We start from the raw sequence: 26,846 nt of genomic DNA on the forward strand, positions 1-26,846 counted from the left end.
GAACAGCAAGAGGGGAGGAAAGAAGGAAGGAAGGAGGGAGAAAAGGGAGAGGAGGAAGGAAGGAAGGAGGGGAGGAAGAAAGGAAAGGAAAGAAAGAGGAGGATGGGAAGGGAGGGAGGAAAGAAGAAGAAAAGGAGAGAGGGAAGGGAGGGGAGGAAGAAAGGAAGGAAGGAGAAAAGGGAGGAAGGAGAGAAAGAGGAGGATGGGAAGGGAGGGAGGAAGGAAGAAGAAAAGGAGGGAGGGAAGGGAGGGGAGGAAGAAAGGAAGGAAGGAGAAAAGGGAGGAAGGAGAGAAAGAGGAAGATGGGAAGGGAGGGAGGAAGGAAGAAGGGAAGGAGGGAGGGAAAGGAAGAGAGGAAGAAAGGAAGGAAGGAGGGAGAAAAGGGAGGAAGGAGAGAAAGAGGAGGATGGGAAGGGAGGGAGGAAGGAAGAAGGGAAGGAGGGAGGGAAAGGAGGGGAGGAAGAAAGGAAGGAAGGAGGGAGAAAAGGAGGAAGGAGAGAAAGAGGAGGATGGGAAGGGAGGAAGGAGGGAGGGGAATAAAGAAGGAAGGAAGGAAGGAGGGAGTAAAGGGAGGAAGGAGAGAAAAAGGAGTGTGGGAAGGGAGGGAGGAAGGAAAGGGAGAGGAGGAAGGAAGGAGGGAGAAAAGGGAAAAAGGAGAGAAAAAGGGTGGGAAAGGAGGGAGGAAAGGAAGGAAGAAGGGAGGAAAGAAGGAAGAAGGGATGGAAGGAAAGGAGGGAGGGAAGGAAGGGAAAGAGGGAGGAAGGGAGAGAGGGAGGACAGGAAGAGAGGGTGGAAGGAAGGAGGGAAGGAAAAAAGGGAGAGAGGGAGCAAGGAGAAAAGGAAGGGAGAAAGGTGAGAAAGAGAAAAGGAGGGAAGGGAGGAAGAAGAGGAGGAGGGATGGAGGGAGTGGTTGTGGAGCCAGCCCGAGTGGAAGGAGTCCCCTTCAGATGACGTGGCAGCAGCTGGCGGGGCTGGAGGCGCACAGGAGGCCCTCCTTGGGGCCCCTCTGGATGTTCACCGAGATGGTCTTTTCGCACAGAGGTAGTTGTAATACGCTGTTTTTTAAGTTCTTGGTCTTCACTCGGTCCAGCCCCTCGGCCGGGCCCACCATGCGCTCCGAGAACAGCTTGACGTGGGGGCCGGGGGGGGCCGGCCCGGCGGAGCCCACGCACATCCTCCAGGCGGATTTCTCCTGGACTCGGACGCTGGAGAAGGCCCAGGCGCTCTGGGGGTCCAGGAGGCAGCCCGTGCCGCCCCGGATCTGGGCGCCCAGGCACAGGCTCATGAGCTTGAGGCTCTCCACGAGCTCTCCGGGGCCGGCGCAGCGGCGCGTGGTGCCGGAGGGGCCGGTGCCGCCTCCCCCCGCGCCGCTGGAGGGGCTGCCGCCTCCCTGGCCGCCCCCGTTGGGGCTGGCCTTGTCCAGGCCGCGGCCGCCGTTGGCCGGCCTGCTCTGGCCGCTGCCGTCGCCCTGGTTGCCGGGCGGCCCCTCGCTGCTGTCCCGCCGGTGCCAGGAGTAGGTGAAGCCGCTGTCCTTGTCCAGCCGCCGGCGGCTCTCCGAGTCGTCGTCGCTGGTCTCGGAGCTGCTGCAGCTCGAGCCGCGGCCCTGGCTCTTGCGCCGGTGGTAGCGCTTGTGCACGGTGCCGGGCGACGCGATGTTCATCTTGAGGCGGCTCAGCTTGGGCGGCAGGTTCTCGTCCATGTCGAACTCGTCGTCCGACTCGCCCTCCTCGAAGATCTGGTTGAGCACGGGGGCGCTCTTGCGCGACGTCAGCCGGTTGGTGACGGAGGGCTTGCGCCGCAGCACCACCTGGGCCGACAGCGCCACCGGCTTCTTGTCCTCCTCGTCCTCCTCCTCGTCCTCCTCCACCCGGAACAGGCACTTGCGGCCGCTCGTGGTGGGCTTGAGGCTCGCGGACGGCACCACGGCCAGCGGCGGCCCGGCCAGCTCGGGGAGCTCGTCCTTCTTGGCCCCGGCGTCGCCCAGGGCCTTGTTGCGGTGCCCGTTGAGGACGTTCTCGGCCGTGCGCGCCGGCGACTGCGGGACGGGCGCGTGCGACAGGGGGGACGCCGTGAGGTCGTCCTCGAGGTCTTGGGGGACGTCGATCTTCGTGGGCCACGACTGCCTGTGTGGGAGGAGACAGAGAAGGGTTCAGTGAGCGAAGGCGCCCCGGGGTGGGCGGCTCGGGGGGCGTGCCAGACCCGCCCTCTGTCCATGCTGCCTCCGGAGGCCCCAGACAGTGACTCGGGCCCTGCCCCATGCGTTCTGGCCGGGAAGGGCCCGGAGGCCCAGAGGAGGCAGCATCTGGGCTGGCCGGGAGCCTGGAGGGAGGCTGGGATGCTCAGCCCTTCCCCACTCTTCCCATGCGAATCCCCGGGAGTGACCCTACTGGAGCACCAAGGAAGGGGGGGGAGCAAGCACTGGAGAAAGGAAGATCTGGGTTCAAATGCCGCCTCCAGGGGAGCACAAGGCGAAGCGGCTTAGCCCCTCTCCGCCTTCTTTCCCTCCTCTGTAAAATGGGAGCCACCATGCAGGGCGCTCGCGGGCAGCTGAGACCAAGCGAGCGAGCATGCCACACAGCGCCTCGGCTGCTGCCATCACCAGAGAGACGAAGGATAAAGAAGAGCCACATGTGCGGGAGGCGCCAGCCCGTGCCAGGAGCCGCCCGGAGCCCCGACAGTCGCTCCCTCAGCCCTGGGCCGAGAGGCGTCGGAAGCCCCTGCCCCTGCCTCTGCGTCTTCCCGCTCCCGGCCCGGCCCTGGAGGACACGGGATGCCTCCTCTCTCGGCCCGAGGAGTCAGAAGCCCATCTCAGGGCTCGAGAACTAACCCGGGTCATTTCACAGCACGACCACCCTCAGCTTAAGGTCTGAAAGTCACTGCGGCCAAGACAAGCAGGAAGCAGGTAAACACAACTACAAAACACTCTCCACACCATTAAAACCAGAACGAAGCAATTGGAAAAACATGAATTGCTCCTGGGTGGGACGAGCTAATAGAATAAAAATGACCATCCTGCCCAAATCAATTGACTTCTTCAGGGCCATATCCATCGACTACCAAAAAACTTGTATATTGAATTAGAAAAAAATGATAACAAAGTTCATCTGGAAGAACAAAGATTAAGAATATCAAGGGAACTGATGAAAAAAAATGTTAAGGATGGGGGCCTAACACCACCAAACTGTACTATGAACAGTGACCATCAAAACAATATGGTACTGGCGAAGAGACAGAAGGATCAATGGAAGAGACTTGGGGTAAGGACACACCAAGATAGTGTACGATAAATCCAAATATCCTAGCTTTGGGGACAAGAATTCACTATTTGACAAAAAACTGCTGGGAAAATTGGAAAACAGTATGGAAAAAAATCAAGTGTAGATCAGTATCTCACACCCTATACCAAGATAAATTCAGAATGGGTAAATGACTTAAATATAAAGAGTGAAATCATAAATAAATTAGGTGAACATACAATAGTATACCTGTCAGATCTATGGGAAAGGAAAGAATTTAAGACCAAGTGAGAGAGAAGAATGTTACAAAATGTAAAATGAATAATTCTGACATTAAATTAAAAAGGGTTTGTACAAATAAAACCAATGCAACCAAAATTAGAAGGGAAACAACAAATTGAGGGGAAAAAATCATTATAAGAAAAACCTCTGACAAAGATCTCATTTCTCGGATTTATAAGGAGCTAAATCAATTGTACAAAAAAATCAAGCCATTCCCCAACTGACAAATAGTCAAGGGACATGAATAGGCAGTTTTCAGATAAAGAAACCAAAACTATCAATAAACACATGAAAAGTGTTCTGAATCCCACCTGATTAGAGAAATGCAAATTAAAACAACTCTGAGATACCACCTTACACCTAGCAGATTGGCCAATAAGGCAGCAAAAGAAAGTAATAAATGTTGGAGGAGTTGTGGCAAAATTGGGACACTAATACATTGCTGGTGGAGTTGTGAATTGGCCCAACCATTCTGGAAGACAATTTGGAATTATGTCCAGAGAGCTTTAAAAGACTTCCTTCCCCCTGTTCCAGCCGTAACACTGCTGGATTTGTACCCCAAAGAGATCATAAGGAAAAATATGTTTACAAAAATATTCAAAGCTTCACTCTTTGTGGTGGTAAAAAATTGGAAAATGAGGGGGAGTTCCTTGATTGGCAAATGGCTGAACAAATTGTGGTATCTGATGGGGATGGAATACTATTCTGCTCAAAGGAATAATGAATCTGAGGAATACCATGTGAACTGAAAAGACCTCCCTGACGCAGAGTGAAAGGAGCAGAACCAGGAGAATGTTGTACACAGAGAAGGATACATTGTAACACAATCAAATGTAATTGACTTTGCTATTAGCAGCAATGCAATGACCCAGGACAATCCCGAGGGACCTATGAGAAAGAATATATCCACATCCAGAGGAAGAACTGTGGGAGCAGAAATGCAGAAGAAAAACATAGGATCGATCACATGGTTCAATGGGGACAGGATTAGGGTTTTGATGTTAAAAGATCGTTCTATTGCAAATATGAGAAACATGGAAATGGGTTTTGAACAATGATACATGGATTGCCCAGGGGAACTGTTTGCTGGCTCTGGGAGGGGGGGAGAAAGGGGTAGGGACCATGAATCATGGGAAAATATTCTAAAAAAAATTAAATATATATTTACAGCCATGCTCTTTATAGTGGCAAAAAACTGGAAAATGAAGAGGTGTCCATCGATTGAAAATGACTGGACAAATTGTGGTATCTGATGGTGATGGAATACTATTGTGCTCAAAGGAATGATGAACTGGAAGAATTCCATGTGAACTGGAAAGACCTCCAAGAACTGATGCAGAGCAAAAGGAGCAGAACCAGGAGAACATTGTAACACAATAAAATGTAATTGACTTTGCTACTAGCAGCAATGCAATGACCCAGGACAATCCTGAGGGACCTATGAGAAAGAATGTATCCACATCCCGAGGAAGAACCGTGGGAGCAGAAATGCAGAAGAAAAACATAGGATCAATCACATGGTTCAATGGGGACAGGATTAGGGTTTTGATGTTTAAAGATCGCTCTGCTGCAAATATGAATAACACAGAAATAGGTTTTGAACAGTGATACATGTTTAACCCAGTGGAAGGAACTGCTTGTCAGCTCAGAGTGGGGGTGGGGGTAGGCAACTGGTGGAGGGAGAAATCTTTGTAGCCCCTTCCCTGCAAACACTAGACCCTCCCCATCCCAGCCTGCACCAATACAAATATGTCACACCTGTGGGTGCTAGTAGCAGGAAAAAAAGTGAATCTTTGTGAGAACAGGGCAGAAGGGTCTGCTCTGAAGAGTTGCCAAGGATGCCAGGATCTTCCCCATGTGCTAGTCTTGCCTCCTCACACCAGCAGCTTCTTCCTCCAGGAAGGCCTCCTAGATCCTCATCAGGAGAGGTCCGCTCCACAGTGATTCATGCCTCCTCCCCTCCTAGGGCTCTGCCCCTGGTCAGCACTCAAAGACCTCAGTACACACACACGTCTGCTCTCACCTCAATGCACATGCACAGCTCATACCACAGACACATGCACACAGTCCCATGTCCATGCTCACACATACACATGTGTTACAGACATGCTCACACATGCATGTGCACAGAAAGCAGCGTCGGAGGTGTCCATCCTGATGTGATCCTGCGGAGGCCGTCTCCTTTCCAAATAGCTTTCTTGCTCCCGATGCCCCCTGAAGGCTGTGGCTACTCAGGCCGGGCTCTGGTGTGTAAGAGGCCGAGCTGGAACAAGTGTCCGTGGCTGTGGGATGACCTTCACCAAGTCACTAATGGTTTCCTCATCTGTAAAATGGGTTTGCTACTGGGACCTATCCAAAGTGCAATAAGGTTGGCTCATGACCAGAGGGCTGGCCACTGGGGAGGAATGGCTCAGGGCACAACTACTGACCAACAATGTCTATTAAGCCATTTTAGGGAGAGGCTAAGTGAGTCAGTGGACAGAGCACTAGGCATGAAGATAGAAGATCCTGGGTTCAAATCTGCCCTTAGACACTTCCTAGCTGAGCCCTGGGCAAGTCACTTCACCCCCATTGCCCAGCTCTTCCTGCTTTTCTGGCTTGGAACCAATACACAGTATCGATTCTAAGACAGAAGGAAAGAGTTTAAAAAAGCAAACATTCTAGGTCTGCCATACTGGAGAAATCACGGGGTCACTCCAATGACATCCCAGACCCTGGGACAGAAATCACTTTCTAGACATCTAATACGGGTCATTTCAAACCCCCAACAAGGTCCCTGAGAAGGATGACAAGAAGATGTTCCGAGAAGGATAACCAAACTAGGGAGAAGAGCTTCTGGGATCCAGCCTCCCCCTCGGCCCAGAGAGACGGCGAAGGGTTTCTGCTGCCCCCGAGAGCTCCACGGCTCTGGGCCTTCCGCTGACCGCCCTCCCTCTCTCCGCCTCCTCGGAACCCTGGGCACCACCGAACAGGTGGGAAATGGAGCCGGTCTGAAGAAAAGGCGCTGCAAGCAATCAGGGAGGGTCACCCCCCCCCCCCACCCGGCGGGGCTCAGAGAAACGGCCCCAAAACCGGAGTAAAAGGTTCCCGGAAATGAAGGAAAATGTCGAATTTGGTCCCGGCATGGCAGAAGCACTTTCCTGGGTCGAGATTTTCACCACAGACACAGTGAAGGGCCCAGAGTCTGGGAGACCAGATTGGAAGGGGGCCTCAGACTCTGGAATGAGGGTGGCCTTGAGCAGTCAGGGCCCATCTGCCTTCTTCCCAGGATCAGTGCGGTGCTGAGGAAGCACGACTGAATGCAACCACCATGGCCATCGCTGCGGCTCTCCTGCCCTGTTGTTCCTGCTCCAGAGGGAGGCTGTGTGGCCGGGGATGCCCGGGGAGGGGCTCCTGTGCTCTGCCCCGCCCCCCCCCCCCAATCACGGAGGACCACAAGGCTTCACTTCTCTAATTCGCCTCAAGCCGCCTCGGGCCGCCCTTACCTGAACTGGGCTTTGATGTTGCTGGGGCTCGCCGAGCGTGTCTGTATCTCCTTCTCCTGCTTTTCTCGGAGGATCCTCTCGGCCAGCAGGAAGTAGGTGGCCGTGATGTGGTTGTACTTGTTGGTCTCCAGGGCCCTGGAGGGGAGCGTCAAACACAGCCCATCAGAGTCTAGGAGGCCGAGGCTGCCGGGAGACCCAAGAGGGCAGGGGCTGCCCGCCCCGCGCCAAGGGACGACCTGAGGCGCCCCCAGGCCCATTTGGTGGGGGGTCAGAGAGGGGAGCCCCGCATCTTGTGGGATCTTCTTCCTCCCTCCCCGGCCATCAGAAACTCAGCCAGGCACCCCCGTGACTGGAACGAGTCCTGGGGATATGAGAGAAGCATGGAGAGCCTCCCCCTAACACTGCCCCAAATTGGGTAGGAGAAGCCTCTCGGGCCCCTCCACACACCTCAGGGGCTCAGCTTGCCCTCAGGTCATGGCTAAGGCTCCTTCCTGTACCCCAGGGCCAGGTTAGAGGCTTGAAAGGACAGAGTCCCGGCAGCTCCTCCCACCAGACCCTCTCTGGGACTCTCTTCCTCTCGCCTCCCCACGTGACTCCCCACTGTGGACCATTTCCTGTCCTCCCACTGAGGCTTGTTTTGTGTGGACATGTCTGCTGGCTCCCTGAGGGGCCTCCTTCCGCCTCCTTCTGTATGACAGGGCTTGGCCCAGAGCCTGGCACATAAGGGGGCCAGACAAATGCCTGCTGACCTGCCCTCTATGACTCCTGAGCAAAACTTTGCCCACATCACTAGATCAGGAAGATCACCCCATCCCGAGGCAGGAGCCCCATGGGAAGGGCCCCCCATCCCAGAGCCCCATGGGAAGGGCCCCCCATCCTAGAGCCCCATGGGAAGGACCCCCCATCCCAGAGCCCCAAGGGAAGAGCTCCCCATCCCAGAGCCCCATGGGAAGGGCCCCCCATCCCAGAGCCCCATGGGAAGGGCCCCCCATCCTAGAGCCCCAAGGGAAGAGCTCCCCATCCCAGAGCCCCAAGGGAAGGGCCCCCCATCCTAGAGCCCCAAGGGAAGGGCCCCCCATCCTAGAGTCCCAAGGGAAGGGCCCCCCATCCTAGAGCCCCAAGGGAAGGGCCCCCCATCCTAGAGCCCCATGGGAAGGACCCCCCATCCCAGAGCCCCAAGGGAAGAGCTCCCCATCCCAGAGCCCCATGGGAAGGGCCCCCCATCCCAGAGCCCCATGGGAAGGGCCCCCCATCCCAGAGCCCCATGGGAAGGGCCCCCCATCCTAGAGCCCCATGGGAAGGGCCCCCCATGCCAGAGCCCCATGGGAAGGGCCCCCCATCCTAGAGCCCCATGGGAAGGACCCCCCATCCCAGAGCCCCAAGGGAAGGGCCCCCCATCCCAGAGCCCCAAGGGAAGAGCTCCCCATCCCAGAGCCCCAAGGGAAGGGCCCCCCATACCAGCCCCCACCCCAGCCACGGGCCATCACTTACTCGACGATGCTCTCACGGTCGGCTATGTCCCCCAGAACCATGCGCTGAATGATGCTGTTGTGCTCCTCCTCAGAGAGGTTCTTGTAGGAAACCAGGGGGATGTTGTACTTGGTGGCGGGGGACGGGTCGACCCCTTGAAGCCAGGGGTGCGTCTCAATCTCCTCCAACGAGGCTCTCCGCTTGGGGTCCCTCTGCAACATGCGGGTGATGAGGCTGGAAAAGGAGGGGACCCCTTAGACGTGCCCAGCGGGGGGAGGAAGGACTCGTCTGAGCGTCTGAGCGCGTCCCTGACACTCAGGGAGGGAGAAATGGGTCTAGGCGCACCCCACGCGCCCCCGCCGGCAGATCATCCTGACCCCGCTTTGCTAAGAGTTCTCCTGTGCCCTGGTCAGCCAGCCGGAGGAGGGAGGGGGACGAGAGGAGGGGCCGCGGGGCCTGGGACACGGCCATTTTCTTGGTTTTGCCCCAGAACGCGGGACAAAGGGAAATCCAAATGATGCAGGTGCCCCCTGCCTCACCCCGAAGCACGGCCGGGCCTCCAAGGGCCTTCCTGGGCTCCTGGGGTAGCCCCAAGGCCGGGCTGGTCTTTGGATGAGTGCCTGAGAGCCTGCTGAAGCTCCTGGGCGCCCCCCTCTACCCCGCCCACGAGGAGGCCCCCCAAGAAAGCTTTCCAGCCCAGGACACTTTTGAGAAGGGACCCCAAAGGGCGGCGCTCCTCTGGTCGTGGGGGACGTGGGGGAGCCGGGCACCCCCGAGGCTCCGGCCAGAAGCGAGGACTCGAGCGCCTCCGCTCTGGGCACATAGGGGCTGCCGGGGACCAAAGGCCGCTTTAAAGGGCAGCATGGCTGGCGGCTCGGCACACGGCGGCCAAGGACACGCTCTGCTTGGTTGGGGATGGAGCAGGGGCCGGCGAGGGGCTGTCGGGATGGCCCGGAACAGGCGAAACGAGGAGGCCTCCGAGGGCCCCGGCAGAAGCCCTTCCCGGGGCAGCGTTTCTTTCCTCTGGCTGGATGGACCAGGTGAGCTCCGGGGCCTCCGGCCTCCTCCGGAGGATTCCTGAGTCATTCCAGAAACAGAGCAGAGTCCGAGCTGGCAACCAGGGGGCCCGCGGGCGGCTCAGGCTGGCCTCGACGCTCTGCGCGGCCGAAGATGGGCAAGTGGGAGGAAGGCGGCGGGTCGGAATCCTCCGCTGACCGCTGGGTCCCTCCCTGGCCTGCCCCAGCCCACTCTAAGGTGAAAGGTCAGCCGCAGGGCGCAGGCGCCGCCCCGCCCCCTCCCCAGCCCCGCCCCCCACTTACTCTTTGCACTCTTTGGAGACGTGCGAAGGCACCGTGTACTTGCAGTCCATGATCATGGTCAGGGTCTCGCTGTCGTTGGCTTCCTGGAAGGGCGGCTGCCCGCACACCAGCATGAAGAGGATGACCCCCAGGCTCCAGATATCTGCGGAGAACACATGTTTGCGTTTGCGCGGGGCTCAGCGAACACCACGTGACTCAGCGAGGCCGGCTCAGGCCCCTCCCATCCCTCCCCCTGGGCCACCCGACCTTCTCAGCCGCTGCCAGGCTCTCGGACTCTCACGTAGCCCGCCATTGGCGAAGGACCCCCTCGAGTCAGAGAGCTTCCCTAACGGGCCTCTGGCTCGCGAGGGGAGGCCCGTCAGGACCCCGTTCAAGGCAGCTGGAGGTCATCAAAGGCCAAGGTGAGAAGGGAGCGCCTGGCAGGCATGCAAGGGCATGGAGAGGGGAGATGGCTAAACCTCGCGTGAGAGTGAGGAGGCTCCGCCAGAGCCACTACCAAGGCCGCCCGTCTACAAAGTCGGGTCATCTAAAGGACCCACGGCTGAAAGCCACTGGCGTTGGGCAGCTGCCGGGCATTAGGAGGACCAGAGCCGAGAGAAGGGACATGGCCGGCTGCGCCGGGGGTCGCTGGGCCTGCGGAAGGGATGGAGGCTTTGGGGGGAACAGCGAGGGCGGGAGCGAAAGCGAAAGGGGAAGGACCCGAGGCCTCCCGGAAGAGCTCCTTTCAGGCGCCCATTGCAGAAGCCTCCTTCACTGCCTGTGGGAAGGGCATTCGTGGCTCCAGGCTGCCCTCGGCTTCCACAGTGCACTGGGGGATGTCTGCAGGGCCTCCCCGCCTCCTCCCCAGCCAGGCCAGACGAAAGGCGGGCAGGCGGGCGGGCGCAGAGCCTGGAACTCTCCACAAACCCCCAGGCCAGTCCCTCGGGCTCACACGGATGTGTGACAACATGATGTGACAACAGGTCAAAGGTTCCCTGACAAGGAGCCCCGGCCAGGGCGGCTGGAAGGCCCTGCCCAGGGGAGGTGGACGGTTGGCCTCCGGAGGGGAGGGGCCCTCCTGGCAGCGAAAAAAGAAGAAACAAAGGCCAAAAGAGGGAAGGTGTGGAAGGAAGGAGCAGAGGGTGAGGCTCCCTGGAAGCGCCTGGAGGCCAGAGCAAGCGGAGCGCAGAGAGAAGGTGGGATGGTGGCCCGGGAGGAAATGGCCATTTCTGATCCTTTCCTGCATTCTGCCAAATTCTGCCCCCACTAGTTCCTGCCTGAAGCAGAGGATGAGGCCAGAAGCAAGGCAAACGGGCAGCAAAGGCTTCTGGGTCCCGCCCAAGAACGCCGTCCTCAGGACCCCGTGCCTCTGCAGGCGCCTGGGGTTGTGCTGTGAAAGGGACGGCTGCCCGAGTTGGCCGCGAGGTCTCCATCAGTCCGGTGAGCTGGTCTGAGGCTCGCTTGTCCACGAGAGGCCGTGTTCAGTGGGCGCGGGCCCTCCAGGCCAGGCTGGACACGAACCTCTGCGAGTGGGCCGGAGGACGGTTACGGGTGAGGAGCCAGTTCACCACGAGACAGTTCTCCAAAGACGTCCTCTACACAGGACAGCCAGTCTGGCCCAGGAGAGCGGCATCGTCCTCTCCACTAAAGCCGAGAACAAGCTCAGGGTGAGCCTCTCCTGGGCTCAGGTCTGCCCATTCTGCTACTGCCAGTCATGTCACGGTACTTCTAGAAGACACATTTTCTCCTCCTCCTTCTTTCTGTCTCATCCTCTCTCGTCTGTCTGTGTGTCACACACACACACACTCACTGTCACACACACATTTTAGGCGAGCAGCGAAGGACAAAGGATTAACAATGAGGGATTTCTACTTCCTACTTTCCCGAAAGGGCCTCCATCCATCCCCGTGAATCACGGCGCTGCCAGATGGCGGGAACTTCAAGTGGATGAGGACACTCCCTGCGCACTTTCCTGAAATTCGGATTCTGAAGGAATGTTCCCCGGCGGCAAAGGGGCAGACGCAGAGGAGCGGGGCTTCTGCCACCACCAATGGCCCCGTGCTGCCCGATGAGCGCCCTTTATCTCGGCACAACTAGAACTGGCTGACAGAAGGAAGCACAGGAGGGGCAGCAAAGGGGCCGGAGGAGATGGAGGAAAGGAGCACCAATGAAGAAAGGAAGTGAGCACTCATTAAGCTGCCTACTGAGGGCTGGGCTAAGAGTTTTACAGAAATGATCTCTTTTGACTCACACCACAATGCTCAGGGGAGGTGCTATAATGATCTCCATTTTACAGATGAGGAAACTGAGGTAGGAGGTGAAGTGATTTGTCTAGGGGTCACAGTGTCTGTGGCTGGATTTGAACTCAGGTCTTCCTTACTCCAGGCCCAGCTCTCTACCCACCATGCCACTGAGCAGGATAGTGATACCCTTTGAGGGGTTTAAGGAGAGAGTTAACAAGTTCTGTATCGAATAGAATGAGTTTGAGATGTCTGCAGGAAATCCAGTGAGACCGCAGTCAGAAACGTAGGCCTGGAACCCAGGAGAGACAGAGACAGAGACAGAGAGAGAGACAGAGAAAGAGAGAGACAGAGACAGACAGAGAGACAGAGACTGAGAGAGACAGAGAGGGACAGAGACAGAGATGGAGAGAAGAGACAGAGATAGAGAGAGACAGGGACAGAGAGACAGAAATAGAGTCAGAGAGAAAGGGAGGACAGGGAGAGGGAGAGACAGACAGAGACAGAGAGAAAGAGAGAGGGGGGAGGGAGGAAAGGGAGAGAGGCACAGACAGAGACAGCCACAGAGAGAGAAAGGAGGAGGAGAGGGAGAGAGAGACAGACAGACAGAAACAGAGTCAGAGAGACTGGAGCTGGATGCCTACGGAGATCTGGAAACCACCTACAGAGAGACAGTCACTGAGCCTGCAGATGTTTATGGGATCCCCCCCACAAGTGAGAGGATTAAAGGGAAAGAGTCCCAGGAGGGGCCTGAGGCTCCATCAGGAGACCTGGAAGGAAGGGACTGAAAGGAGGGAGGTTTCCAGAGGAGAGGGAGACCCTCCTACACAACCGGGCCAAGCAAGAGTGCTCAGGAGAGCCCACTCTGGCCCTGGTAGCCTGGGGCACCCTTGGACAGTTCTCATCATTACCAAGGGGTTTTCCTCTGACTTCAAGCCTAGCTTGGCAGCAGAGCATGCTGGATCCGCCTTCCACATCTAAGTGCCCTTCTCCAGCCCCCACCTTTTCTTGGCCATGCCAGATGATGCCTTCCTAACATGGGGCACCTGTCCTGAACGCCTGGAGCCCGCCACCTACCACAGGGCCAGGAGGCCACCATCCTGGACTGACTCTCCTCATTGCCTCCTTGCCAGCCATGACTTGTGGTGGCCTAAGCTTTATGGATGTCTTTCACTTTTACATCCCAATTGCTTCTGGATATACCACTCACCCCAGTCTCGGTGCAGACACCCAAGAGTCCTCCTTTGCAGCCCTGGAGTATCCCAGCAGCTGCCTTCCTCCTTTTGCTCTGGACTCAGTTCCCACTGGGAGCTTACCACCTCGCTCCCCTCTTGCCCTTCACCCTTCTTCCCTGCTGGCTACAAAGATGCTGAACTGGAAATCCAGGTGGAGAGATCCAAGAGGCAGTTGGTGATGTTGGCCTAGAGCCCGGAAGAGAGATGGGGGGCTCGCTCCCTCTATCTGGGAGATATCTGCAGAGATAGGAGCACTGAACCAAGGAAAGCAAAGAGAAAGCCCTGGAAAACTGTCCAGTCTCAAAAAGCCCTCACCTGAGGCTGAGACCAAAAACAGAAAGAAGACTACAGACCCATTTCCCTCGGGAATGTTGATACCAACAAATCTAGATAAAAGAGATGACAACAACATATTATATGGATCATCCACTATAACCAGGTGGAATTTATACCAGGAATCCAGGGATGGTTCAATATGAGGAAAACCATCAGCATAATGGACTGTATCCAGAACAAAACCAACAGAAACCATCTGATTATCTTAATAGATGCAGAAAATGCTTTTAACAAAATACAACTCATTCCTATTAAAAACACTAGAAGGCAGAGAAATACATGGATCTTTCCTTAAAATAATAATAGACAATATCTGTCTAAACCCATCAGCAAGCGTTCTCCATGATGAGGATAAGCTAGAAGCTTTCTCAAAAGGATCAAGGGTGAGGCAAGGATGCCCATAATCACCACCATTATTCAATATTGGTCTAGAAATGTTAGCTCTAGCAATGAAAGAAGAAAAAGAAATAGAAGGATTTAGAAGAAACAATGGGGAAACCAAACTATCACTCTTTGCAGATGATGTGATGGTTTGCTTAGAGAACCCTAAAGAATCAATTAAAAAACTAGTTGAAATAATCAACAACTTTAGCAAAGCTGCAGGATATAAAATAAACCCATGTAAATTACAAGCATTTCTATATAGTACCAACAAAGTCCAGCAGCAAGAGTCCAAAAGAGAAATCCCATTTAAATAAGTACAGACTATATAAAATTCTAAGGAGTCTGCCTGCCAATGCAAACCCAGGGATTATATGAACACAATTACAAAACATTTTTCACATCAAGTCTGGATTTAAACAATTGGACAAATATAAATTGTTCATGGGTAGGCTGAGACATATAATAAAAATGATAATTCTACCTAAATTAATCAACTTATTCCGTGCCAAATAAAACAAACTACCAAAGAATTATTTTATAAAGCTAGCAAAAAAATAAGAAATACATCTGGAAGAAGAAAACGTCAAAAATATCAAGGAAATTAATGAGGGGGAAAAATGAAAGAAGATAACCTAAGCTGTACCAGATCACAAAACTGTATTACAAAGTGGTAATCTGGTACTAGCTACAAAATAGAATAGTGGATCTGTGGTCTAGATTAACTACACAATACAGAGTAGGCAGTGACTACAATAATCTAGTGTTTGATAAAACCCCAAATCCCAGCTTTCTGGACAAGGAGGCTGTATATGATAAAAACTGCTAGGGAACATGGAAAGCAATTTGGCAGAAACTAAGTACAGACCAACATTTCACACCATAACCCCAAATAAGGTAAAAATGGGTACATAAAGGGTGGTACCATAAGCAAACGGGGAGCATGGAATAGTTTACCTGTCCTATCTATGGATAAGGGAAGAATTTGTGACCAAAGAAGAGCTGAGAGCATTACCAGGCATTAATGTAATAATTTTGATAACATTAAATAAAAAAAGGTTTGTACAAACAAAACCAATGAAGAAAACATTAGAAGGAAGGCAGAAAACGCAGGGGGAAATTTTTACAGCAAGTTTCTTGGATAAAGATCTCATTTCTCAATATAGAGAACTGAGTCAAATGTATAAGAATACCAGTCATTCCCCAATGGATAAATGGTCAAAGGATATGAACAGGCAGTTTTCAAATAAAGAAATCAAAGCTACTAGAGTCATGAAAAAATGCTCTTAAACCCCTAATGATTGGAGAAATGCAAATGAAAACAACTCTGAGGTACCCCCTTCACACGTATCAAATTGGCCAATATGACAGAAAAGGAAAATGATGAATGCTGTAGGGGATGTGGGAAAATTGGGACACTAATATACTGTTGTTAGAGTTGTGAACTTATCCAACCATTCTTGAAAGCAATTTGGAATGATATGCAAAAGGCTATCAAACTGTGCATATCCTTTACCCAGCAATACCACTATGGGGTCTATAGCCAAGAGATTAAAAAAATAAAGTAACATACCTATATATTAAAAAATATTTCTATTGGCTTTTTTTGTGGTGACAAAGAACTGAGATGCCTATTGTATAACTGAAAACCTGTTACCCTAAAAAAGACCTACATTTCCTGGGAGCCCCCTGACTTCCTGTCATGTATCAATTAAAATTGTTGATGTTATAAACTGTAATAATTAAAATGGTTGAGGTTGTAAACTGTAGTGAGTTAAATTGGTGGAAGATATAAATTGTGATAGATATAAGAGTGGGTGAGTAAATTGTGACCACAGAAAATGTTTTCACTACAGTGTCTTGTTTTAAATCAAATATAAGGTGGTCGCCAGGGAATATATTCCCAATTATGAATATGCCCAAGTCAACTGGGTTTTATAGAGAATTTAATTAATAATACAATGAGTAATCAAAGAAAGAGAGAGAGATAAAAAAAAGTATAAGTATGAAGGGCCTTAAGCCAACATGGCCTAGACCTGAGTCTTAAGAGAGAGAGAATCAGTCAGTTTTTCATCACTCACCACAAGATTTGTCTTAAGCAAGGGTGTCTGGGGAACAGAGTCTCCCCAGAGGGAGTTCCAGCCAGAGTCAGCCTCCCAAGGGACTTCTTCTCAAGAGATCTTCAAAGGGCCTCCTCCAAAATGATCTATCTCCAAGGATCTAAGGACCTCCAAGCCTCCTTTGCTCAAGAGATACCTTTTCTTATATAGGGGGTTTTTTCCTATGTCAACTCCCCTAAGACAGTCTTAAGTACCGGTGGAGTAGAGGTCCTCCCATTTCTGATCCTGGCGAGTTCTCACATCAAAATGGGGAATGTTTTCCAGTAGGGAATTGTTCCAATGGAGGATTCCCCAATGGAGAAATTTTTAACATTCACAAGTCTGAGAGATTTCAAGATTTACAGTCATTACATACTTCCTGTAGACAGGGGATAAATTCAGTGGGTGTTCTGGCTCTGGGCTCTTTGGCTTCATGGCAAGGATGATGGTGTTAGTAATAAGCATGGGGATTTTGAACAGGCTGATTAGCCATGGGCACATGGTTGGTTTTTATTTTGTACCCTTTATTCCTTAATTTCTAGTGGCCATTTAATAAATCTCCTAAAATATAATATTTCATTATTGCACATTAATTTTAATTTTTACACTACCAATTGGGGGATGGCTGAACAGTGTGGTATATATTTGTACTGGGATACTTCTGTGCTATGAGAAATGGTGAGCAGGATTCTTTCAGAGAGACTTTCATGAACTGATGCAATGTGAACTGAGCAAAACCCAGGAGAACGCTGTACATGTAACAAGCAACATTCTATGGTGATCAACAGTGAACGACTGAGTTATTCTCAGCAATATAAAGATTCAAGACAATTCCATAGGGCTTGTATGAAAAAGACCATCCACTCCCAGAGAAAACTGATGGAGTCTGAATGCAGGTCGAAGCATGTTATTTTTTAACTTTTTAAAAAATTTTCTTTCACAATATGACTAAGAGGGAAATTTTTTGCATAACTGTACGTGTATAACAACAAACAAAAATGTAAAAATGTTTTATGTGTAATTAAAAAAATATTTTTAAAAAGATTTTTTAAAAGTTCATCACCTGACACTAGCTCTTCATCCATTTTCTCCTTTAAAAGCCTCATTTCAAAGTGTTTACTTCTCCTCCTCCCACACATCTCAATCCCAGTCATCACAGCTCTCAAAGATCCTCTAAAAGGATTTCTTAATTGTTTAATCCATCATTTGAGACTGCTAGCCATCCCTTTGTCCTTTACACCTCCTGCCCCACCAACCCCCACCCAACAGTAATCTCCCCTGGTTCTCCTGACACCTGTCTGACCACTCCTCCTCAGTCCACTCTCATCATCCTGGTACCATGCTCCATCTACGGCTGTCTCCCAAGGCTCTGCTCTGGGTCTGCCCATCTGGGCCTGTTATCTCTATGCAGATGACTCCCCCGCCCCTGGATCTCTGGATCAGCATATTCAGAAAAGGCCTCCTCTTTCCCCAATGGCCAGCCTTCCTTCAGACTTCCCTGTTTCTGCAGAGGACACCACAATCCTTCCTGCCACTGGGGTTTGCCACATCTGAGTCATGCTCTGTCCTCCCTCTCCCTACAGCCCCCCAGCATCTTGCCTCTGTACCCAAAGCCTAGAATAACACTTGTAGGATTGGCCTGGATGGCTCCTTACTGCCAGTGTCTTTCTTCTCAAAGCCATCCTTCATAGAACCATCAAAATAATGCTTTCTAAGGCCCAGAGCTGTGCAGGTTACTCCCCTGTTCAAAAATATTCAGTGCTTCCCTATTTGCCTCCAGGATAAAATACTAACTCATCAGCCAGGCAGGGAATGGTCTTCCCAGCCTGGCCCGACTAAGCCTCTTACATGTCCTCTTACATCGTGTTTCTCTAAGTTCTAGTCAAACTGGAACCCTGCGGTCTCTGCACTGGACGTGGGAGGTCTCTCAGCTGTCTTGTTCGGCATCACATCCCACTCAGGTGCTTTCTCCTCCTTGAAGACTTTCCCCATCCCCAATCCTGAGCCTTCCCTGCTTGTCGGAGACCTCCCTCACTTGGATTCACTCATCTGTTCTTAAGTGGTAGCCATACTCCCTAGTAAACTCTGGGAGGGCAGAGCCTCACTGACCCTTAGTGACCACTTGATGTGGATTGAACTGAATCTATCTATAAAAGACTAAGTTATCACTGTAGTAAGAATTAATCCATTTACTCAGAGGTTTAAAACAGTCCACAGCATGCCTCAACACACATCTGCCTATCTCCTCTGGGGTCCAGCCCCCAAATTTAAGGGCAAGATGAACTGTTCCCCTTTCGAGAAAAGGAAAAGAATGGGGTAATGGGTTAGGGGAGGAGAGCTAGAAGCTCGCTGTCAGGTCAAGACTGACATGCTGGCCACCAAAGGATCTCCGGATCCCATGGAAAGGCATGAAACAAGCTCAACAGAACAGGAGACGATGTCTTCTGGGCAGTAGAGGGCAAGTCTCTCTGTGGTCCACTCTGCTTTTCTTCCCCAAGTTGGAGTGTATGGTGTTGTCACTGTTGTAAGTAAGACTGTTACAACAACAACATAACACCTCTATGAGGCTAACTTATTCCAAAACAAACTTCCACTTCTACTTGGCGCTTCATGAGATCCAACTTGGGGAAAAAACCCTCTCCATGTCCATGGAAACCAGAGAGCTTCTATTTCCTCCTTGCCCTGCCACAAATAGGAGCCACCATTGTGGCAGAAATGGCTCCTAGCTTCACAGGATGACCACAAAGCCAAGTGCACCCACTCCATTGATCAGCATCTGAACATTCCCCTCGCCACGGTGGGACAGAAGGTGTTCCTTTGCAGGTTCTAAAAGCCCACATTTTCCCTACTCACTCACTACCTGCATGACCCTGGGCTTTGGTTTCCCCTCTGCACTGGTCTCTGGATCTTGTCCAGCTTAAAAACTATGAGAACCCCTGTGAATTGGGCTTTCTTAGGCTTTGGTGGCCTTTCAGAGATTCCCCACTTGGCTTTCCACTAAGGCTAAAGTCGGTAGTCTTAGTTCTGTCCTCATTCACCTTGTGACCCTGGAGCCTCTCCTCTCATTTTCCACTCATGAACATTCTCCAGGCATCCATGGCCGCCTTCTCCATTGACTGCCCTTCAGAAACTCATCCATCTTCATGTCTCTTAACTCTGCCAACAACGGCTCTGCCTCTTAGATGGCTCCTTCCTGGCTCCACCATGTTGGGCTCCAGAACAAAACTCAGCCTCTCCCAGAACTACTCTGCTCTCCCCCAACCTCTCCTTGTCTTTGCCAGCCTATCCTCCACACCTGGAAGGCCTCTTGGACTTGCCTTCCTCCCATCTCCCTCATATCTTGTTATTCACCAAGTATCCTCTTGGCGATCTCTTCCTCTCCATCTTTGCTATCATCTTGGGTCCACCCATCAGCTGATCAAGAAAGATGTATTAAGGGCCTACTGAGTGCCAGGCACTGTCTTTACCCTCAAGGAACCTATGATCTAACGGGGAGAGAAAGCATGACCAACTGCTACCCGATGTCTGCTGTAGCCTCCTGATGGCCATCTCTAACTCTAAGGCCCCTCGATTCCTTCCTCCTCACTGGGGCCAGCTCACCTAGCACCAGCTGTTACTGCTCTCTTAGGAGGGCAGTGGCTTGATATTCCTAGCCCAGGGCATAATTTGTCTCTGAACCTATACATTCATCAGAACACCCTCCACTTAGCAGCCAGAGGCCTACCCTCCATGCACTCCATGACAGGCCTCTCCTTATATGCTCTGGATGCAGGGGGTGCTCAGTGTCTGCTGGCACAAAGTGAGTAACTCACCTAACATTTAGACCAATGTTTCCTGAATACAAGACCCACTTATGTTTCTGGCCCTTTCTTCCTGATGTTGCCCTCTCCAGGAAGGAAAGGCCTTCCCCTTACCCCTCCACTCTTCCATGAGCAGATAACACATGGTGCTGGGTCAGGAGACAGATTCCAATTCTCCTCTAATACTTATTAACTGGGTGATTCTGGTACAAAACTCCTCTAAGCCTCAGTTTCCTTACCTGTAAAATAGTAACAATAAAACGAATCATGTTTCCTTCCCCAGAAAACCCCAGAGGGTGCCCAATGGTGTTTTTATAACACTCTCAACATTTGCTTCTCTTCTGAGTTGTCCCTGATTCTCTCCACCCCGAGGGGATCCCATAATCCCACACTTGCCCCCAGTTACAAGCATTTCTCATATGCCTAGGATTCCCTTAATGCTCCACTCTCATTATTTGGTTTCTCATTGTGGAAATAGTGACAGCATCCCACCACATTATTAGGACACAGCCACATTCCCCCAGGAATACAAGGGATTTTCCACAGTGACATATCCCCCGCTCAGTGCATCCCTTAAGTCTGAAGCTTTAGTAGAGACACAGAAGAGACATGGATCTACCATGGAAAAGTCTATGTACCCTTAACAGCAAAGGGAAGAGTCTGCCTTCTAGGCCATGTGCAAAATTAACAAAAATGTTAATGAACTAGAGCACAAATGTTCAGTGGCAACTATCTTCCTAAAATTCTTCAAGCCAACCAAACTTAAGCCTTAATTTGCACACACACACACACACATAGCCACCAGTTCTGTCCATCAATGTCCTTCTCAAGCTCTCTCAGCATGCCCACTAGTAATGAGAAATCAAGAAAAAACTACAACAAAGAGGGGGAAGGAAAAGCACCCTGACCACAGCACCCTCCGTCACTGCTGATTCCAGCCAAACCAAAGAACTTCTGAGAAATGGAAATGTTGCCCTATTACAAATAATCTGGAAAACACTTAGAATTCTTGGACCCAACCTGGGGAAGCGGATCTATCTGAGAGTGGACAGGCTTTACTTTACTCAGGAGCTGTCCATCTTTCAATTTTTTGCTGGGTCCCTTTTGTCTTTAGGTTGTTTTGTTCCTCCACACAATATCCCTTCTACAAGGAGTCTAAGAGGAGACAGAGAAAAGCCATCCAATTCCTCTCCTCTTTAGCAGCTCTGATAAAATGGGCCCTGAGCCAAGGCTGGGCAGGCTCCTCCCAACTTAGAAGGAGATTATTAAAAACAAGAATCCTGGTACCTCAAACCCAAGGGCTCCTTTCTATCAAAACACAAAATTGGCCAGGATGGCACTTTTTATCTTTCAGTTTGGGAGGGACGAGGTTAAAAATACTGGCTAAATGGAATTCAAAATATTTTCCTAATCATTTTGATATTAATGTTGCAGGTATTGATTATTTGTTGCATTTATGATTTGAAATAATAAAGATGCCTCGTTATAGCCTGGAGGTGACCCTGGGTTTTTAAATTTTTTTTTTTATTAAAACCCTTACTGTGTATTGGTTCCAAGGCAGAAGAGAGTTAAGGACTAGGCAATGGAGTGAACATGGAAAGCTTGCTGTACGATTTCAAGACCAAGTTTGACCTGGAGGGAGATAGATAGGAATGAACCTCCTTCCCTGTCTTATTTCTGCAGAGGTGGAGAGCTGTGAAGCAATTAGAATTTCTCTGACTCAATAAACACTAGGGGCTCCCTACTACCTTCAGGGTCCCATAGAAGCTACCATTTAAAGTTCACAACCTGCTTCCAAACTTTCGGTTCCAGACTGACTCCCCTCCACGCTGGCCATAGTCCAGTTAAGTGAAAACAGCTAGTCCTCACAGGACTTGGCATAAACTCCCCCTTCTCTGAAGGGTCCTCCCCTCCCCCTGGCCTCTTAGAGCCCCACGTCTCAGTCCAGCTAAGACGTCCCCTCCCACAGGAGGGCCCTTAAATGGGCGCTCATCCTCCCCCATAGAATGCAGCTTCCTTGAGGATAAGGACTCGTATGCCCTGCCCCTAGTTAAGAGCCAAGCATTAAATGGACTCCCAGAATAATCCCAACCACAATAATGAAGAGAAAAGAGACTTTGGATGCACCGAGGCCTAGGATGCCACCCTTGGGCTGCCTGATAGGTGGGATCAAGACAGACTGTTTTCCTATTCTTGGTTCTAAGCATGGGTTCCCTATGAGTGACAGCGGGGTCCTGAGAATTAACTGCCACGTAAATACTCAAGAGTTCCATGAAGCCCCCAAAGAGGAGGTGATTCCTAGGCAGACTGGCACTGCCCGTGTAAACTACGAACCTATTAGGCAAAGGAAGCCGCATCGGGCCTGGGCTCTGGCCTCTGGGGGGAGGCACGGCGACTTGAGGAGCTCTCACCAGGCAGTAAGGCATCGTTGTATTTGTTCTGGCATATATTAATAACCTGAGGATGCTGTGGGTTTGGGTAATGAAGAGGGTCCAGTGAAGTGGACAGTCCGTTGACAGAAGCATTTAAGAATTAGTACTCTGAGGCATGACGTGGCTTGGCGAGAGGCCCGCCTCAGCTCCGGTCGGTGTCCCCTGGTCTAGGGGCCAGCTGGGCCCTCTGAGGGTCTAACAATCCTGCGGCCTGAGCTGCCCACGCTTCTGATGGCCCCGCGGTGGTGCCTCTAGCCAAAGCGGAGACTTCCCTGGCGGCAGAAGCCCCCAACCCCCCTCTAACGGGCGAGAAGGAGAAAGGCAGGCTGGATGCTTTTGTGCTTTACTCAGATACCAGCGTCAAGTCCAAGATGTTGAAAAAACACTCAGGAAAACGGGTTGTCTTTCCCCAAAAGGAGCCTCGACAGCCAAGAGACGGTGGGAGCAGAATCACCGCAGCGCAGTTTTAGGAGCTGTCCAAAACTATACATTCGGGGGAATCTCGGCTTTCAGCTTTTTTAGGGAAACAGAGCAGTCTCGAAGGAGAGACTGCTCTGCTATGAGTGGGGCGCCCACGCTAGAGAATGGCGGACATTTAGAAGGTGGCCCCAAACCTGCCCAATTCCAGTTTTCCCCCTCTGGACACGTCTGGCTTTATTAAGGTTTACTGTCAGGCAGGGGGATGGTTTTGGCCCAGCACTGGATAAAACTGAACTTGGTCTGAACGAATGCAGTAGGCTATGATGAGACGCTGTGGGGGAGCCTCTGCCTCAGTTTCCTCTTGTTGTGGAGATTGGAAGACGGGCTTTGGAAAGCTGGTGTGGCGGGGGAGGGGGGGGTTACGACCCTAGTCTGTCTGCAGAGCTGTGTGTGCGTGCGTGTGCGTGCGTGTGCGTGTGCATGTGCGTGTGTGCACGTGTGTACACGTGTGCATGCATGTGCATATGCATGTGTGCGTGTGTGTGCAAATGTGTGCGTGTGCATGTGTGTGCAAGTGTGTGCATGTGCATGTGTGCGTGTGCGTGCTCAATGTGCTGGATCTGTGCAAAGCGACGGTACGCACAGAATAGCAGGGGGAGAAAGGAAGCTCTTTTGCAGCCTGCCCGCCTCCGACACCCGCGTGGGGGGTGCGTCAAGCCACTGTGGCTGCTCCCCCTTCACCGACGTGGAGCCTGAGGTCCGGCCAATGGGGAGGACGGGACAGACCGCCGGAGCCCAGGGCTTTGGGGTCCGCATCTCTCGCCCACAGCCACGATGTGGGGCCGAACCTCGATCTCGTCACCGGGATCACGACGACGGCTCCTCCCCGCGCCCCCGAACCCCTCGAGTCCACTCTGGTCCGGCTGCGTCAGGCACAAGCAGAGAAGCCTTTTGGGGTGAAGTGGCGGCCCCGGCGCGCCCACGCGGGGGTGCAGCTCTGGGAGGAAGAGCGGCTGGAGGGCTGATGAGCTCCCCAAGAGGGAGGGGAGCCCCGCTGCTGGGGACAGGCGGGAGGAGGGCCGGCAGGAAGCAGCCGCCCTCCCTAGAACGGTCACCGACCTGGGCAGCCTCTCGTGTCCAAGATCAGCCTCTAGAACTGGGCAAAGAACGCCCGATCCAGCCCAAGCCTGGGAAAACGGACCGGCGCCTGCGCGAGCCCCCGGCACGGCTGGGGCGCCCGGGGGGGGGGGGGCAGCACTGACCTCAGTTTCCTGCTCTAGAGAATGGGCGTAATGACAGGGTTTGTGAGGAATGGACAGAAAGCTCCTTGCCGGCGAGGCCTGACGCGCTCAAGGGGGGCTTGGGACCCCGTCCTGGCCGGGTGGTGGCGGGCCTCTCGCAGACCCTGCGTGCCAGGCCACCCTCCAGGAGTGTGAGCTGCCCAGGCTCTGCCTCAGAAGCGGGAAGGCCAAGGGAAGCAGGGGGCCCGGGCGAGGAGGGGCGCCCGGGGTCACTGGGCAGGGAGGGTCCGAGGCTGGATTGGATCTTGGGTCCTCCCGGCTTGTGGCCAAAGGAGAAGCCCCCCCCCCCAGGAGCTTCCCCCACGGATAAAGCGCAAGCCTCAACCCTTGGGGTGAGCCAACGTGTAGCCGGGGAGGCAAAGGCCTGGCCGGAGGAAGTGGGGGCCGGAGGTGGGCAGGGGGGAAGAGGGCCCGAGCCCCGGACTCTACCTACTTACTGGAGGCCCCAGCAGAGGCCCGAGAAGCGCCAGGAGCGCCCCGAGGCACACCAGGATCACCCCACAAGCTCCCAGGGAGGAGGACCCCCCCCGCACCCCAGGGGTCGCCCCACACCAGACGAGGGCCGTCCCTCTGATCACGGAGGGCCTTCCTCCTCTGCATTTTCCAGGGTAAATCCCGGAGGCCGAGCGGGGCGGGGGGGCCCTCCGAGGAGAGCAGGGTGTCCCCCGCCGGGCTCGCAGAAGGCCCCGTCAGCCTGCAAAGCTTTCCGCTCGGCCACCTTCGAGGAGTCTCCGCCCGCGGGAAGGGGGTCCCCCGGGCGCCCCCGCCACGCCCCGCGGCGGGCGGGAGGGACTTACCGACGGCGGGAGCGTCGTACTCGTCCCCGAGCAGGATTTCGGGGGCCGAGTACGCGAGGGAGCCGCAGCTCGTGGTGAGCTTCTTCCCGGGCTGGAACTTGTTGCTGAAGCCGAAGTCGGTGAGCTTGACGAGGCCCTGCTTCTCGAAGAAGACCACGTTCTCGGGCTTCAGGTCGCGGTGGACCACGTGCAGCTTGTGGCAGTAGGAGATGGCGTGCACGATCTGCGCGAAGTACTTCTTGGCCAGGTCCTCGTGCAGGCCCTCCTCGTGCTTCATGATGTAGTCGAACATGTCGCCGCCGTCGCCCAGCTCCAGGATGAGGTAGAGCTTGGTCTGCGTGTCGATGACCTCGTAGAGGCGCACGATGTTGGGGTGCTGCACCAGCTTCATGCAGCGCACTTCCTGGAAGAGGTGCCCCGTGGCCAGCGTGTCCAGCTTGGTCTTGTCGATGACCTTCACGGCCACCTTCTCCCCCGTGAAGACGTGCCTGGCCAGCTTGACCACGGCGAAGTGCCCCCGGCCCAGGGTCTTGTCCAGGTCGTACAGGCCGGCGATCTTCCCGTCGTAGCCTCTCTTGAAGCCCGCCATGCTGCCCCGGCGGGCGGAAGGACACTCACCAGCTGCGGCCGGCCGGGCTCCGCTCATAGACGGCTCTCCGAGGAGCACGACTCGTCCATCGCGGCCGCTTCCAAACACACCTACGAGAGAAGGGAGAGAGTGACTGAGACGGGCCCTTACGGAGCCACGCGCGGGGCGAGGAGCGGGCGCCGGCCGGGGGGACGCCGGAGTGAGGGGACGCCGGAGCGGGCGCCGGCCGGGGGGACGCCGGAGCGAGGGGACGCCGGAGTGAGGGGACGCCGGAGCGGGCGCCGGCCGGGGGGACGCCGGAGCGAGGGGACGCCGGAGCGAGGGGACGCCGGAGCGGGCGCCGGCCGGGGGGACGCCGGAGCGAGGGGACGCCGGAGCGAGGGGACGCCGGAGCGGGCGCCGGCCGGGGGGACGCTGGAGCGAGGGGACGCCGGAGTGAGGGGACGCCGGAGCGAGGGGATGCCGGAGCGGGCGCCGGCCGGGGGGACAATGGAGCAGGTGCCGGCCGAGGGGACGCCGGAGCGAGGGGACGCCGGAGCGAGGGGACGCCGGAGCGAGGGGACGCCGGAGTGAGGGGACGCCGGAGCGGGCGCCAGCCGGGGGGACAATGGAGCAGGTGCCGGCCGGGGGGACGCTGGAGAGGGCACCGGAGCAAGGGGATGCCGGAGCGAGGGGACGCCAGAGCGAGGGGATGCCGGAGCGGGCGCCGGCCGGGGGGACAATGGAGCAGGTGCCGGCCGGGGGGACGCTGGAGAGGGCACCGGAGCGAGGGGACGCCGGAGCGGGCGCCGGCCGGGGGGACAATGGAGCAGGTGCCGGCCGAGGGGACGCTGGAGAGGGCACCGGAGCGAGGGGACGCCGGAGCGGGCGCCGGCCGGGGGGACGCTGGAGCGAGGGGACGCCGGAGAGAGCTCCAGCCGGGGGGACGCCGCCCAACAGGACGCCGGCACTCCCGTGGGCAGGACCTCACGCGAGGCCACCATCACGGGAAAAGCCGACACCCCGCCAACATGAGCCGTTTCTCGCAGATCCTCCTCTGCTCCTGGTCAGGCCTGGCTGGGAGAAGCGGTCCGTACGTGGACGGCAACCAAAAGCTCGGGGACCGCTTCCGGCCCCCCTTCCCCCCGCAGAGGCCTGCGCCAAGGCGACACGCGGTGGCTTTGGTTAGACGCCCGCTTTAGTCCAGAGAACTCCATACGCCGTCGCTGCGGCCTTCCGAGCCCTGAATGGAGCCCGCGGCAGGCCTTGGCGGCGCCCGCACGGCCCGGCTTCAGGCGTCTGAGGCGACGGACCCCGCGGCTCCTCCGTGAGCAGCAGGACCGAACGTGCCCGCCCGGAGCCCCGGACAAGAGCACCCCGAGACGACGCCGACGAGCCCCGGCGTTTCTAGGAATGGCCGTCGGGGGCAGGCCGGACCCCCGCCCCCCTCCCGTCCTGCGTCTGGT

At 54.4% G+C, this 26,846-nt stretch overlaps 1 protein-coding gene across 1 annotated transcript; it reads right to left on the bottom strand.

Annotated features, from left to right (window-relative positions):
• Nucleotides 1–450: 450 nt before the first annotated feature.
• Nucleotides 451–26,403, bottom strand: SNRK (SNF related kinase). The gene is made up of 5 exons (XM_056800403.1): nt 24,813–26,403; nt 9,793–9,934; nt 8,495–8,707; nt 7,004–7,138; nt 451–2,123 (listed from the first exon to the last, which is right to left on the bottom strand). The coding sequence occupies exons 1-5, from the start codon at nt 25,456–25,458 to the stop codon at nt 944–946; spliced, it is 2,316 nt and encodes a 771-aa protein (XP_056656381.1). The 5' UTR covers nt 25,459–26,403; the 3' UTR covers nt 451–943.
• Nucleotides 26,404–26,846: the final 443 nt, after the last annotated feature.

The sequence above is a fragment of the Monodelphis domestica genome, chromosome 5 (genome assembly GCF_027887165.1).
Source record: "Monodelphis domestica isolate mMonDom1 chromosome 5, mMonDom1.pri, whole genome shotgun sequence".
Classification (NCBI taxonomy): Eukaryota; Metazoa; Chordata; class Mammalia; order Didelphimorphia; family Didelphidae; genus Monodelphis; species Monodelphis domestica.

Coding starts and splice junctions, on each gene's coding strand:
- SNRK (XM_056800403.1), bottom strand. CDS start 25,458: ATGAGCGGAGCCCGGCCGGCCGCAGCTGGTGAGTGTCCTTCCGCCCGC. Junction 9,935..24,812: donor GTACGACGCTCCCGCCGTCG/GTAAGTCCCTCC, acceptor TGTTCTCCGCAG/ATATCTGGAGCCTGGGGGTC. Junction 8,708..9,792: donor GTCTCCAAAGAGTGCAAAGA/GTAAGTGGGGGG, acceptor CTCCTTTTCCAG/CCTCATCACCCGCATGTTGC.